This window comes from Coregonus clupeaformis, chromosome 20 (genome assembly GCF_020615455.1).
Source record: "Coregonus clupeaformis isolate EN_2021a chromosome 20, ASM2061545v1, whole genome shotgun sequence".
In the NCBI taxonomy this organism is placed as follows: domain Eukaryota; kingdom Metazoa; phylum Chordata; class Actinopteri; order Salmoniformes; family Salmonidae; genus Coregonus; species Coregonus clupeaformis.
The window spans coordinates 15,560,236-15,576,257 of record NC_059211.1 but is presented as its reverse complement, the minus strand read 5'-3'; the positions used below and the strand labels follow the sequence as shown (position 1 = coordinate 15,576,257).

The 16,022-nt window shown below is 43.5% G+C and overlaps 1 protein-coding gene across 2 annotated transcripts; it reads left to right on the top strand.

Annotated features, from left to right (window-relative positions):
* Positions 1-2,509: 2,509 nt before the first annotated feature.
* Positions 2,510-6,314, top strand: nphs2 (NPHS2 stomatin family member, podocin). 2 transcript variants are annotated; one of them, XM_041838552.2, is made up of 8 exons: positions 2,510-2,921; positions 3,158-3,261; positions 3,989-4,061; positions 4,436-4,518; positions 4,660-4,863; positions 5,209-5,264; positions 5,456-5,534; positions 5,801-6,314. In XM_041838552.2, exons 1-8 carry the CDS (start codon positions 2,603-2,605, stop codon positions 6,089-6,091), a joined length of 1,209 nt encoding a protein of 402 aa, XP_041694486.2. In that variant the 5' UTR covers positions 2,510-2,602; the 3' UTR covers positions 6,092-6,314. The 2 variants fall into 2 exon arrangements, with proteins under 2 accessions (XP_041694486.2, XP_041694484.2); XM_041838550.2 differs by having other exon boundaries at positions 2,510-2,939.
* Positions 6,315-16,022: the final 9,708 nt, after the last annotated feature.

Here is a 16,022-nt window from a genome sequence, read left to right as displayed (position 1 = left end):
AAGTAAACGTCTATCACATATAAAACAAGCCAATGCATTTTCTCAATAATGACACTTTGAAATGTGCAAAGAATCCTCCCCCATTGTCCACCATTGGACCCAGAGCCATCTAAATATATTGCTTGAATTGTACCTAATTAGGCCTACAACAGGTGCAATTTGACTTTGACTTTGATAATGCATCTAAACAACACTACAGGAGAAGTATTTTTCTCCGCTCATACAGGAGTAATAAAGGCCTAGTTCACAAATATTGTGGACATTTTTTATTGAAAAAAAAATATATTATAATTTGTTTCATTTCGATTTAACAGGGGGTGCTGCAGCAGCCTCAGCAGCCCTACTTCCCAAGGCTATGGTTGTTAGCATTCCATTCCACTTAGATCTGATCCAGGTTGTTAGTGCATGTTCCTCCCCTACTGCGGTTAGTAGAGGGACGCAATCGAATGCGCTGGACCAGAGCAGAGCGGAAGTGGCGAAGCGAGAGGGACAACTGGGCCACCAGCAGGTGGCAGTGTTTCGTTTCTTTCGCCCACCAAGCAAGGTGTTTTTGTATGGAGGCCAATGAGAGTGTCGAATTTGCTATTTGAGGTTTATTTGATCGAATATAAGTTTCATAATGCTTAGGTTGTTATGAGTGCACTGATATAAGTAGGGCAATTGACACCCGGCAACTTTGACAAAAAAACACTTTATATCAGAGTTGTCTCAAGATGGCTATGCATATTCATGACATGTGGCTAGTCGCAGCATATTCAAAACAGTATTAAAATAACGAGATGTATCCACCAATTCAAAAAGAGTAATAGGTGAGAGCTTAATAGCCCGCCGTTCCGCTCTGTAGACAACAAATCCCATTGTTAGGGTGGTATCTCATCATTATATCCAAATCTCTGACAGGAGCTAGCTACATTCGCCATACAGCTGTAAAGATAGCTAGCTACTTAGCTACCTATTTATTTAGTCTCCAACATCCATTTGGCTTGTTCACATCCAGTTACTAGTCTTAAAACATGTTTTGTTCCAAAACTATGCAATATAAAGAAAAATGTAATGGCTTTTACACACTTCAGTCAGACACATTTTCTGGAATCAGCCACATGCACGTGCAAGTATGTATACCAAATACAGACAGAATACGTACAGTACCAGTCAAAAGTTTGGACACACCTACTCATTCAAGGGATTTTATTTATTTGTACTATTTTCTACATTATGGTTTGGGATGAGTCGGACGGCAGAGTGAAGGAAAAGCAGCCAACAAGTGCTCAGCATATGTGGGAACTCCTTCAAGACTGTTGGAAAAGCATTCCAGGTGAAGCTGGTTGAGAGAATGCCAAGAGTGTGCAAAGCTGACATCAAGGCAAAGGGTGGCTATTTGAAGAATCTGAAATATAAAATATATTTTGATTTGTTTAACACTTTTTTGGTTACTACATGATTCCATATGTGTTATATCATAGTTTTGATGTCTTCACTATTATTCTACAATGTAAAAAATAGTTAAAATAAAGAAAAACCCTTGACTGGTACTGTATCTTTCTCAGTGAATTGATTATAAACTAGGTGGTTCGAGCCCTGAATGCTGATTAGCTGAAAGCCGTGGTATATCAGATCATATACCACGGGTATGACAAAACATAGATTTTTACTGTTCTAATTATACCACACCCCCTCGTGCCTTATTGCTTAATGGACCTTCTTCTGGCCAGGGCAGTGATCCAGTGAAGTTACTGGAAGTGGTCAAACGTTATTACACACAATTAGAACAATTGATACGAAAATGTATTCAATTATTTTAATGCAATAATTAATACAAACCCATAAAATGGTGTGAGATTCCTTAAATTCTTTAGCAATAATAATAAATAGTAGGCCTGTTTAATAATTAATAAAACATCTGAAATGCAGACTATACAGTCATTTTTATAATTAAATCTAATAATGTCTAATCAACTGAAATACTTTGTTTCTAGCAGGCCTAGCCAGGCCTTCTGAGAATAACTACAGCAAGGAAAATGTAGGTCAAATGCTTAATTTACAGTCTAATTAAATTGTGTCTGGGAGGATGTGTTTCTTTCATGTACCAAAAAATATGGGGAAACTGACATCAGCTTTTTGGAAAAGAGACAAACATCTGAGTCTGCACATTCCCAACAGTGACTCCCCAAGCACACAGATCTACAAGGTTGCCCTATTTCCAATGACAATCCTCACATATTAATCTCACATTACTGGCTATGATGTCAACAGGACGGAAACGACAATTTATATTCCAAATGCCTTTCCAAAAGTTTGTCAATTTTTCAATCTATGTCATGTTAATAGGGTTGCAAGTTATAAGCCTACCCTGTGTGTGTGTGTGTGTGTGTGTGCGTGTGCGTGTGTGTACGTGTGTGTGTGCGTGTGCGTGTGTGCGTGTGCGTGTGTGCGTGTGCCAGGAGGTAGGGAGGAAGGATAAACAGCAAAAGACAACAAGTATTGCCAACTAGCAGCCCTGGTCATAGGCTTGTCATAGGTGATTGCGGCTGAGGAAGAGACGACAGTTGAAACCAAGACAGCCTCCCAAACAGCAAACCAACCAGCCCTAGCTTTGGATTGGATGCTTCTTCTCATCACAGACATTCCAAGAGGGATGGAGAAACGTCCGGAGTCAGCTTCCCCTCGTCGCGCTCCGCGAGCAGGGAGGATGGCCAAGAGAGAACATTCTGGTTCCCCTACTTCCAGGGGCCGCCGTCACAAGGGCACCAAGACAGTGAGGCTCCCCGAAGAACATGAGAAGAAAGAGGGACCAAAAAAGGAGACCAAGGGAGAGACAGATGAAGAGGTAGACAGGCCAGTCAAGTCCACTTCCACTGTTGTGGACGTGGATAATGTGAGAGAGGAAGAGAGGGGAGAGGAGTTCATTGCGCTACTAGAGAGTGAGTGGCAGGAGGAAGGTAAGACAATATTTGGACCCCTATTCACAAAGCATTGTAGAGTAGGAATGCGGGTCTAGGATCAGTTTGACCTTTGCAGTCATAATGAATAAGGGGGGGGGTCTCCTACTCTGAGACACTTTTGAATATGGGCCCTGGTCTTTGATTTTAAATGATGATATCTTTGAAAAGGACATTAGCTTACTGTGAGTGTGAACCGTGGTATTTGTCATCACCAGGCGTGAAGCCGAGGAGTCTTGGAGTGTGTGAGTGGCTACTCATGGTGTTGGCTCTAACCCTGGTCATCCTCTTCTTTCCCGTTTCCATCTGGTTCTGTGTGAAGGTAAGGATTTTCCACCTCTCTTACATAGACAACACAATAAACAGTATAACACAAAACGAAAGGGGATACCTAGTCAGTTGCACAACTGAATGTGTCTTCAGCATTTAACCCAACCCCTCTGAATCAGAGAGGTGAAGGGGGCTGCCTTAATCTACGTCCACGTCATCAGCGCACGGGGAGCAGTTGTTGTTGGGGGTTAACTGCCTTGCTCAAGGGCAGAACGGCTTGGGGATTCGATCCAGTGACATTTCGGTTACAGGACAAACTCTCTTGACTGCTAGGCTACCTGCTGCCCATGTGTGACATAGTATAACAACTTGATGATGACTGTGTCAAAATGTTTCAGGCAATATTCCAGAGTTGGACAGCACTCACCACATGGTAGATTTCTATAATGTACAATAAAGGCACATCATTGAAATGTAGTATTTGGTGAATGACTACAAGGATTTAGCACCCCACTTTTTGGAAGAAAAATATCAACTTTGGAGTGTCTGGAATAATAATGACTGGAACGGAGCTAATGGAATGGCATCAAACACATGGAAACCATGTGTTTGATGTATTTGATACCATTCCACTGATTCCGCTCCAAGCCCGTCCTCCCCAATTAAGGTGCCACCAACCTTCTGTGATTTCATTGACTGACACAGTTGGCTGTCTTTCTCTGTGTCATTCAATTATGGCAAAGTCTTGATTGACAGAAAGCCACTGTGTTGATTGACAGGTTGTGAGGGAGCATGAGAGAGCTGTGATTTTCAGATTGGGTCACCTACTGCGAGGGAGACCCAGGGGACCAGGTTTGTGCTTGTTATTATATTATCTGATGACTCATTCAATGAGTCATTCATAGCTTTCTAAGAATAATTGGATTTCCTTAGGGATACACATAGGGGGCTACTCATAAAATGGTATGACATAGGAAAATGTAACGTCTGGCACGTTTTCTTCAAACATGAAATAATTGTCGTAGGCTAGGTATGAGGCATGCATCAAACCAATCTCGGTGAATTTCTCAAATGGATTTGAAAAGGCAATTGGTAACATTTTACACAGCACAAGTCTTGTGAACCACCCCTATAGTCCATATACTTATCAAACTGTGCATGTACATTACACAGTATGTAAAAATATCCTCCAATCTCTCTCTACTGCATGTCCTTTCGGGACCAAGGCCTACTTTTCTACCTCCCACTACTCGATGTTTGCCAGAAAGTGGACATCCGTCTAAAAATGCTCAAGGTCCCACCTCACACAGTACGGTAACTCCTCTGACAGCATACAGAGAAACTAAATCTACATCAAATATTCAAAAATATTTCCTCTGAGCATGACTCTTTAACTGCTGTGATGTGTGTGTTTCTTCCTGTGTGTGTGTTTCTTCCTGTGTGTGTCCAGGTGGTGACCAAGGATCTGGTGAGCACGGAGCTGAGCGCGGTGTGTTACTACCGTATAGAGAACGTGGCTCTGTGCAGCACGGCCCTGTCGGGTGTGAGTGCCGTGCTGCAGGCCTTGGTACAGGTGGCAGACAGAGACGTTCTTGCCCACCACAACTTCACCCACATCCTGCTGGACAGGAAGAGGATCGCCCAGGAGATCCAGGTACCTAACCTACTGTACACTCTTTGTATGGGTCTGTATATTGACCAGACCTGGGTTCAAATACTATTTGAAATTGTGTTTGCTCTAACCTAGAGTGCCAGATGGGTAGGGTTTACAGTTTCTGGACTATCCAATTGGTCAATTAAGTCAGGCAAGCTCAATCAAGCACAGATGAACTATTTGAAATGATTTCCAATAGTATTTGAACCCAGGTGTGACATTCAATATTGACAAAGGTTATTCGTGGAATTTGGTATTGAGCAGTGTAAAATCACACGGACTGTCCAGGAATTTTAGTGAGTGAATGGGTGGTGACGTGGTGTGCTTTCTCAACACTATCTCCAGGTGGCTATCGATTCTGTAGCTTGCCAGTGGGGGATCAAGGTGGAGAGAGCAGAAATGTAAGACTATCATCGATGACTGATTACCTACAGGCATTTGTACCATTTTCAAAACAAGACGACGAAGCGAGTTCCCATTTTGGCTGGTGGTGTCGTAAACAAATGTTAATAGAACACGGTACATGTTGGAATTGTCAACTTGTGTCTTCACTGCTGACATGTGTGTGCTCTTTTCCCCATGTTCATTTCAGAGAGGATCTTTCTCTCCCCATCGAGCTGCAGCATAGCCTAGCGGCAGAGGCTGAGGCAAAGAGACAAGCCCAAATCAAAGTATGTAATCCGTTTTTTTTGTGTGTATGTGTACAATGGGAAAGGGGGATACCTAGTCAGTTGTACAACTGAATGAATTCAACTGAAATGTGTCTTCCGCATTTAACCCATTCCAGCCTACACACACACGTATGTGTGTGCACATGCGTTGGCATGAACGCATGTCAGAAGGGAGGTAGGATAAACAGCAAAAGCGAAACAACAAGCATTGCCAACTTGCAGCCCTTGACCTCTAACCCTATGTTCCCCTCCTCCCTGTCCTGTAGGTGATTGCAGCAGAGGGAGAGAGAGCAGCCTGTGAGGCTCTGAAGGCATCTCTGGACTCCCTCTCTGGTTCCCCTGCCGCCATCCACCTCCGTCTCCTCCAGCTGCTACACACCCTCCGCACCGAACGCCCAGCACTGGTCCTCACCCTCCCCTCTGACCTCCTCACCTTGCCCCGTGACCCCTCACCCTTAACCTTACCCACCCCAGCTCCAAACCTGGCTCCAGCCAATCCCATCCCAAAAGGAGGAGAAACCAAAGAGGAGCGGAAGACAGACTCGCCGATGATGTAGGAGACAAAGGGAAGCATATACATTTGGGTGCATCTCAATAGTCTAAAGTGGCTGCACTGGTTTTGCCACTCCAGTTCTTTCATATCAGTGCTGATGAAGTGAAGGAAGCAAAGAGAGGACGCCACTTAGGATTATTGATATGCACCCCTCATATCAGATTGAAGAAGTGTGAAAATCTTGTTCTATGATTGTTTTGTTTTTTCATCCTCTGTAAAGAAATATAAATCAGTATAGAGATTTGTGTTTTTATTGTATGATTTACACAATATGCTGATGACACACTCCACCTAAATCAGACAGTGTAATATGAGGGTAAATACGGTCCATAATAAATAAATAATAGGTTAATAATATTATTTTTGAAAAGGAACCATACAGTATCAAAATGATTGGAGGGAAGCATATTTCACACCATACAGTAACCTTGTAGGACATGACTGCTTAACAAATAGCATGCATTCCAGAACAACAACAAAAAGACAAATGACTAAATACTGTTGAATGCCCAGACATACCATACTTAGACTCTGCTTTCATTCATTTGTCAAATACAAAGTGGTCGGGATCCTCAGGGGAGCCGAGTTCCAATTACCTCTAAAACCACTGTACTGTTTTCAATCTTCAGTGTTTCTTGGGCTTGTGGTGTTTGGGGCTAGGCTCAGGCTTCTGACTCACTGTTTTGGTTTCATGGGTGGACACCTTTGACTTGAGAGCCGCTGCCACAGACCTCTTGCTCACTGCAATGCAAATTGTATAGATGAGTGTCCAAATCCCATATCCAACAGTGTTGACCTACAGATGTAGGATTTGAGGCTTAAAAAGGCTTCTGAAGTTTGTAATTTCCACTTTGAAATTCAAGACATTTCCCATGTGTCAAATGTATCAACCCCTACAAACTTCAGTAATTATAATCCACATAATAATTCACATTTCCTGTTGCTGCAGGATTATTTGCCTGCTGTAGCGAACTGGCTCAAATTAAGATCCTACATATGTATCACAGAGGTGTCTCGGTATTGACCTACCTTTGGCCTCCAGGCTGGGCCTGCCCTGTCTCTCCAGATCCGGGATCTTCTCCAGCGCTGCCTGGAGGGCCTCCTCTGCCTTTAGGTCCCACTCCTCTACATTCTGGGCCCGGGCCTCAACCCTACTGACACACACACACTTCAATTAAGTATACAGTTGTGTACATTACAGTTGCGAAAAAGGCTAAGTGAAGCACTTTACAAGAGACAACCAAATGTGTTTGTGTTTTCAATGTAATACTCCAGTAATAATCCTTAGATGGGAGATACACAGTGCTGAGAGAGTGTGACCCCTCATTAAAGACCAATAACTTACAGTAACTAGTGCTGCAGAATCTCCACTGTAGCCAGGGCATCAAAGGCTCAATGTTTTCACAATGAAACAAGGAACACAGGACCCCATCCAGCTGAATAGTATCCTCCCCCAGGGTTTCTCAATGATGTTACCATCATGGCCTATCAGCTTCATAATAGAGCCGGCTAGTGAGCACTCCATGGCCTCTTCTGGGTCCTCTGCCTCCACCTGCTGGTCAAAAACAGGTATTGCAAAATAATTCAAAAACTGCAGTCGATGAGGCACAATTTACACTACATGACCAAAAGTATGTGGACTCCTGCTCGTTGAACATCTCATTCCAAAATCATGGGCATTAATATGGAGTTAGTCCCCCCTTTGCTCCTATAACAGCCTCCACTCTTCAGGAAAGGCTTTCCACTAGATGTTGGAACACTGCTGCGGGGACTTGCTTCCATTCAGCCACAAGAGCATTAGTGAGTTCGGGCACTGATGTTGGGCGATTAGGCCTGGCTCGCAGTCGGCGTTCCAATTCATCCCAAAGGTGTTCGATGGGGTTGAGGTCAGGGCTCTGTGCAGGCCAGTCAAGTTCTTCCACATCAATCTCGACAAACCATTTCTGTATGGACCTCGCTTTGTGCACGGGGGTATTGTCATGCTGAAACAGGAAAAGGCCTTCCCCAAACTGTTGCCACAAAGTTGGAAGCACAGAATTGTCTAGAATGTCATTGTAGGCTGTAACGTTAAGATTTCCCTTCACTGGAACTAAGGGGCCTAGCCCGAACCATGAAAAACAGCCCCAGACCATTATTCCTCCTCCACCAAACTTTACAGTTGGCACTATGCATTGGGGCAGATAGCGTTCTACTGGCATCTGCCAAACCCAGACTGCCAGATGGTGAAGCGTGATTCATCACGCATTTCCACTGCTCCAGAGTCCAATGGCGGCGAGCTTTACACCACTCCAGCCGACGCTTGGCATTGCGCATGGTGATCTTAGGCTTGTTTGCGGCTGCTCGACCATGGAAACCCATTTCATCAAGCTCCCGACAAACAGTTATTGTGAGGACATTGCTTCCAGAGGCAGTTTGGAACTCAGTATAGAGTGTTGCAACCGAGGACAGATGATTTTTACACGCTACACGCTTCAGCACTCGCAGTCCCGTTCTGTGAGCTTGTGTGGCCTACCACTTTGCGGCTGAGCCATTGTTGCTCCTTGACGTTTCCACTTCACAATAACTGCACTTACAGTTGACTGGGGCAGCTCTAGCAGAAATTTGACAAACTGACTTGTTGGAAAGGTGGCATCCTATGACGGTGCCACCTTGAAAGTCACTGAGCTCTTCAGTAAGGCCATTTTACTGCCAATGTATGTCTATGGATATTGCATGGCTGTGTGCTCGATTCTATACACCTGTCAGCAACAGGTGTGGCTGAAATAGACGAATCCACTCATTTGAAGGGGTGTCCACATACTTTTGTATATATAGTGTACTTCCGGCTCTGGACATTAGTGAAGGGTGAGGTTACCCCTAGAATTTGACTCAGTTTAGCATTTCCCAATGAATGGTTAAGGTTAGGATTAGAGGAGGAGAAGCTGATCCTAGATCTGCATCTAGGGGAAATCTCATCACAGAGCTGGAAGATACAAGTGCCTAGCATGAATAATAATAATAATAATTACTATAATCATCATCATCATCATCATTAATATTAATAATCATTATTATAATCATTATTTGTTGAGCAACTCTCAGATACTGGAATAGAATATGGCCAGTTTTGTTCCATAAGTTAAAGTCTTTTTTAGTAGTCTTTTTTCATGTAGATTGGTCACCATGTGACCTCAGTTAATTTATCATTTTGCTCCTCCTCCTCCTCCTACTCCTCCTCCTCCTCCTCCTCCTCCTCCTCTTCATCAAAAGCCTCTAGTGGATACACTGCAGGTAGGTTCATCTAATGACATCATTATACTGTATATCACATCAACCAAAAACCTGTGATGCTTAAAATGTTAAAATGACACCCCACTGGGCGCAAGCTGGTTGAATCCACGTCATTTCAACAAAATAATTATAGTACATATTTTTTCCTCCTGATCATATTGAATCAACTTGGAAAACTGTTTGGATTTGAAAGAACTCATCAATGTGAAAGAATTGTAAAATGTGAGACTTTTTTTCACCCAACTTTTAACATAAATCCAATGTCATGGTTAAAAAAAATTGAATTTACTTTAGAATATACATCAGTGCCCAGTGGGATGGTATTTACATTTTGGGTGGCTAACTGCAAGGTAGAGAGGGACCACAGTAAAATGATTATCAGAGGCTCACTAGAGATTATATGCTGGGCAATGGGGGATGCAGTTCAGTGTGATGCGCAGCTCCACGGGACTGCCCTTCACGTCAGACAGCAGGATCTGACAGGACTCCATCCAATCGCCACACTCCCTCTGTGTAGCATAAACACACACACACACACACACACACACACACACACACACGCACACACAGCTTAGCATTCACATCCTTGAGTGCAAAACACTTATAATGGTAGGACCCCTGTTAGCATGCTCTACATAGAAAGTCTGGATGAGGGTTGCTAATGCTAAGTCAGTACCTGCGGCTTGTTGAGATCAAAGAACTGATTCTCTGTGTCATCCTGAGCCATGGTCCTCTGAATCTCCTCTTCCACAATGGCCTGACAAAGCTGCACAGAGGGGGAAAACACATTCAGCTTGGACGATATAGTACTAAATATGAAAAGTGGGACAGATTCGTCCCAATGACAGCAGCCCAAGTAGACATTTTAAAGCAGAAAGGCTCTATGTTGCCTGTGGTGTAACTCACCACTTCATCCCCCATCTACCACCAAAATGTACATGTAGCAACACAGTTGAGTGATGGGGTTCGATCCCACGCAGGCGGGGGGAGAGACCTTATAGCATATGTGCTGGAGGAGGAGACCTTATAGACCAACTCCAGGAACTGGTTCAGTAGCTTTACATGGTGATATATTTGGAGAAGTTGTTCAGTTTCTGGGAGAGGTTCTTGGCGTCCTTCTCTAGTTGCTCCAGGGAAACCTCCATGATGACGGTGGTGTTGGGTCCCGGTAGGAGGGCTTGCTCCTGGTCGTCACAGTGGTCCGGGACCATCTGGAGGAGCAGGTCCACCATCCAGCGAGTCAGAGCCGTTTGGATGGAGTTCACCTAGAAACACAGGGCATAGACATTATGTAAGGGAGATAGGATGTGTCCCAAATGGACAGGATGTGTCCTCTATTCCCTTTATAGTGCACTACTTTTGACCAGGGCCCAATCTTTCGTTGATTCATCCCTCCTGTAGAATTCATTGCTTTATCTTGATGTCCTTCTAATAAATCCTTTGTGTGTTTATAAAGTATTAGCTTCCTCGGAGATATGAATTTGTCTTGTCGTTCAAGAACTGAATTACCTTCAGATAGAATTATACGATAAATTGTATTTATCCCTTGTTGCTAAATTATAGCTCCTTGTTGACTAAAAACAAACAAGTGGTGCCCCTTTTAATTTAACTAGACATCATCATAGCATATTACACCATTCTTCTACACATCTATAGAATCAAACGTACCCTCATCCCAATAGCATAGATAAAGAATAGCATAGGTAAAGAAAGTGCTATCCAGGGACAGCTCTGTAAGTCTCCAGTATCTCCTCACATAGCCTGCGGTTCTCACAGTCAAAGAAGTTGGCTTGGGTCAAGATGAACTCCCGGAGAGTGTTGAAGACATCATCCTAGAATCTCGATCCTGGAATAGACACAAATTTTTTACAAAAAAAGCTTAGCCACAATAAACTCAGATTTGGGCCAAAACTTTTTGGGAATTTGCACTGGCACAAGCTCTCGTCTTCTCTTTTAATAAAAAAAATGACTGGCACCAAATCGAACAACAGTGTAATTATGATGTCAAATTTTTTGTCACAACAGATCATTTGACCAAGGCCCTGGTCAAAAGCCTACAAAGGCGGGCCAAGAGAATTCACTGGACGTGCGGTTTGTGCTTGACCCTCTCGTTCTCAGGCTGGGTGCTGTGGACGTACAGCAGGCTCTCCATCGCCAGCATTATCCAGCTACCCAGGGCCTTCTCCAGCTTCACACAATCACAGTGGGGCAGCCCCTCGGTGTGGCCAACCAGGGCCTTCAGTCGGGTGGCCCAGAATTCCATGACCCCGACCAGGCACATCAGTTGCTTGTGGATTCCTGAAAGGGCAACAGAGAACCGTTGGCAAGGGATAAATGCAGGTATGAGGTATGAGACAGGCAGGAGTGCTTATCAGGGTTCTTCAGATTAGTTGAAGCAGGGGTGTTCGTGCTGGGATGAAACAAAACCCTGCAAGCCCAGTATGTAGCACTCCAGAATCCTACCTTAGTGCTACAGTTTCCTGTATATAGTTCCACTGTATATTCCCTCCAGACTATGTCTGTCTCTCTCACCGCCATAGAAATAGAATGTATAGAACAGGCATCCCCATTCAAGTCAACTTTTCTGTGGCGATGGGCCATTCCGTTCAAATGCTCACCGCTCTCGCCATTAATGCACCTGCCCAGCTGCTTGTGGAGCTCCGACACGGTCCAGCCCAGGTCCCCTCATCGCCTCCTGGCCCCCTGGGTGTTTCCTGAAGAGCCAGAGGCCAACCTCCACCCAGGCATCCTGCAACTGGCCTAGCTTGTTGAGGGTCTCCTGGCAGGAGAGAAGGTCCTCGCCTCCATAGCGCTCACACTGAATGGTCAATGCCTGGAGGATGGGAGGGGGCATGTTAGTTGGCCACTTACAGTGGTATGTGGTGTTTTGGTAGTGAGTTCTTCAATCCTGGTCCTGGGGAGTACAGGGTGTGCAGGATTTTGTTCCAGCCCAGTGCTAAAATGCCTGACTAGTGCTTAATGGTTGTGTAAGTGATCCACATACAAAAACATCAAACATGTCCCTAAAAGGAAATGTCCCTAACAGGAACAAAAGAAAACGTTCTTACATTTGACCACTGTTTCAAAGCTTGTGTAAAGCTGTTCTTCTGAAACGTTCTAAAATTTTGGATCCGGGCTCCTACAACAAAAAACAACATAGTTATATGAAGTCAAAGCAATGACAACAGTTCTGTCATGACAGATTTACAGTCAGTTCTATGAGTAGATTGCACCAATGGCCATGTCTACGCCGCGTACCTGATGTTGGCGCCACTTGACGATGCCAGCCTGTATGCCCCATATCCTCTCACACTGGCTGTGCCTCTCTTAGATTCTTCATGAACGATGTGAGCCGCTCCTTCCATTGCTCTGTCAGCTGCATGATTTAATTCAAGTCCTCTGTGTCCTACGGGAAACAAGGTTTCTATTATTTTTAGCATAGAATGAAATTGTAATCAGAATTGGTTGGAGTAAATTCCGTTTAAATTAAGTCAATTTGAGAGTATAATATCTCAAATCAGGAAAAAATTTACCTGACAGTGTGGAGTTTAACTTGGACATCAGGAAGAATGTAAAGTGCTTGGCAGTCTTGGTCCAGGTCTGCTCACTAATGTGAAGCCTGCTGGCCAGCTGGAGGTTGTTCAACTTGATCATCTGGGAGGGAACGGATCAACATCAACAACTCTGATGTACATACGTTAACATGGTTGTATTCATTAGGGTACTTGGTAGCAAAATGTTTTTCAGAATTGCCATTTCTAATAGGACAAGTTTAGGTAGCCCCTCCCTGTTTCAGTCTGTTTTCTTCCATTTGGCGCCACATTAATAGACCCCAGTTAGCACTTCCCATTCCTCTACTGCTCCTTATCTCCTCCCATGTAGCTATGCATTCCATTGTATTCTAACGCTACAACAGGATGTCTGACAGGGACGGACTGACGTACGGAAAGACGGACAGACAGACAAAAGACAAGATAGATGGACGGACAGACAGACAGACCTTGAGGGCCAGGTTGTAGGTGACATTGCTCCACAGGTCCCTCTCGTCCGTCAGCCTGGCCACCGAAACCTCCAGCCTCCTCCTCTGCATCTCGTACAGGTCATACTGAGGAAACAGAGAAGTGGAGGTCATACATCCAAGTACAGTTGTATGGTACAGTACAGTCGATAACAGCTATTTTTTGCAGTTTTACTTTAGTGCCTTATTGCAAACAGGATACATGGTTTGGAAAATAGTATTGTGGAGTAACTACAACGTTGTTGATCCATCCTCATTTTTCTCCTATCACAGCCAAAAATCTGTAACTGTTTTAAAGTCACCATTGGCATCATGGTGAAATCACTGAGTGGTTTCCTTCCTCTCCGGCAACTGAGGAAGGACGCCTGTATCTTTGTAGTGACTGGGTGTATTGATACACCATCCAAAGTGTAAATAATAACCTCACCATGCTCAAAGGGATAATCAATGTCTGCAATTTTGTTTTGACCCATCTACCAATAGGTGCCCTTCTTTGCGAGGCATTGGAACACATCCCTGGTCTTTGTGGGTGAATCTGTGTTTGAAATTCACTGCTTGACTGAGGGACTTTACAGATCATTTTATGTCTGGGGTACAGAGATGAGGTGATGATTCAAAAATCATGTTAAACACTATTATTGCACACAAAGTGAGTCCATGCCACTTATGTGAATTGTTAAGCACATTTTTACTCCTGAACTTATTTAGGCTTGCCTTAACAAACGGGTTGAATACTTATTGACTCAAGACATTTCAGCTTTTCATTTTTTATTAATTTGTAAAGATTTCTAAAAATATAATTCCACTTTGACATTATGGAGTATTGTGTGTTGCAGGCCAGTGACACAAAATCATAATTTAATCAATTTTAGATTCAGGCTGTAACACAACAAAATGTGGAAAAATTCAAGGGGTGTGAATACTTTCTGAAAGCACTGTAATTCCTACTTTGAGATGCTTGGTATGGTCCCCTTCTTATTTTTCATGATTTGAAAAGCAAAAGTGACTAGACAAGCAGTCATAGTCTTGGATACCTTCTAAATTTGGGCCCAGAAGTACACAGCATATAAAGAGGATGGGTGAATTGATAGTGAATAACCCAGTTACCAGTTTTCACTGGGTTAGTTACTGTATGTCTAAGAAGGCTAAAAAGGAAGCATGGAATTCCTGATTGACCATAATGCCAACGGCTACTGTATATACTGGAAAAAGAAGATGTAAGAGATGTTCCCTGGTGGCACAGAGGATAAAAGACCTGGCTTGGGTACCAAACATTGCAGGTTCAAACCCCAAATGTGCAGATTGTCAAAATATGTGTACAAAAATATGGTTGCGTTTGTATGATTAAATGCTGCGCAAATGTCCTATGAATTAAATTAGGTCAGGGCTTTGTGATGGCCACTCCAAATCCTTGACTTTGTTGTCCTTAAGCCATTTTGCAACAATTTTGGAAGTATGCTTGGGGTCATCGTCCATTTGGAAGACCCATTTGTGACCAAGCTTTAACTTCCTGACTGATGTCTTGAGATGATGCTTCAATATATCCACATACATTTCCTTCCTCATGATGCCATCTATTTTGTGAAGTGCATCAGTCCCTCCTGCAGCAAAGCACCCCCACAGCATGATGCTGCCACCCCCGTGCTTCACGGTTGGGATGGTGTTCTTCGGATTGCAAGCGTTCCCCTTTTTCCTCCAAACATAACAATGGTCATTATGGCCAAACAGTTCTATTTTTGTTTCATCAGACCAGAGGACATTTCTCAAAAAAGTACGATCTTTGTCCCCATGTGCAGATGCAAACCGTAGTCTGGCTTTTTTATGACGGTTTTGGAGCAGCGGCTTCTTCCTTGCTGAGCTGCCTTTCAGGTTATGTCGATATAGGACTCGTTTTACTGTGGATATAGATACTTTTGTACCGGTTTCCTCCAGCATCTTCACAAGGTCCTTTGCTGTTGTTCTGGGATTGATTTGCACTTTTCGCACCAAAGTACGTTCATCTCTAGGAGACAGAACGCGTCTCCTTCCTGAGCAGTATGACGGCTGCGTGGTCCCATGATGTTTATACTTGCGTACTATTGTTTGTACAGATGAACGTGGTACCTTCAGGCGTTTGGAAATTGCTCCCAAGGATGAGCCAGACTTGTGGAGGTCTACACATTTTTTTTCTGAGGTCTTGGCTGACTTCTTTTGATTTTCCCATGATGTCAAGCAAAGAGGCACTGAGTTTGAAGATAAGCCTTGAAATAGATCCACTGGTACATCTCCAATTGACGTCAATTAGCCTATCAGAAGCTTCTAAAGCCATGACATCATTTTCTGACATTTTCCAAGCTGTTTAAAGGCACAGTCAACTTAGTGTATGTAAACCTCTGACCCACTGGAATTGTGATACATTTAATTATAAGTGAAATAATCTGTCTGTAAACAATTGTAGGAAAAATGACTTGTGTCATGCACAAAGTAGATGCCCTAACCGACTTGCCAAAACGATAGTTTGTTAACAATACATTTGTGGAGTGGTTGAAAAACGAGTTTTAATGACTCCGACCTAAGTGTATGTAAACTTCCGACTTCAACTGTACCTGTAAATGGGTATTTAACAGAATTGGTCATCAACACTGCATGATATCATATGGAAGAAAAG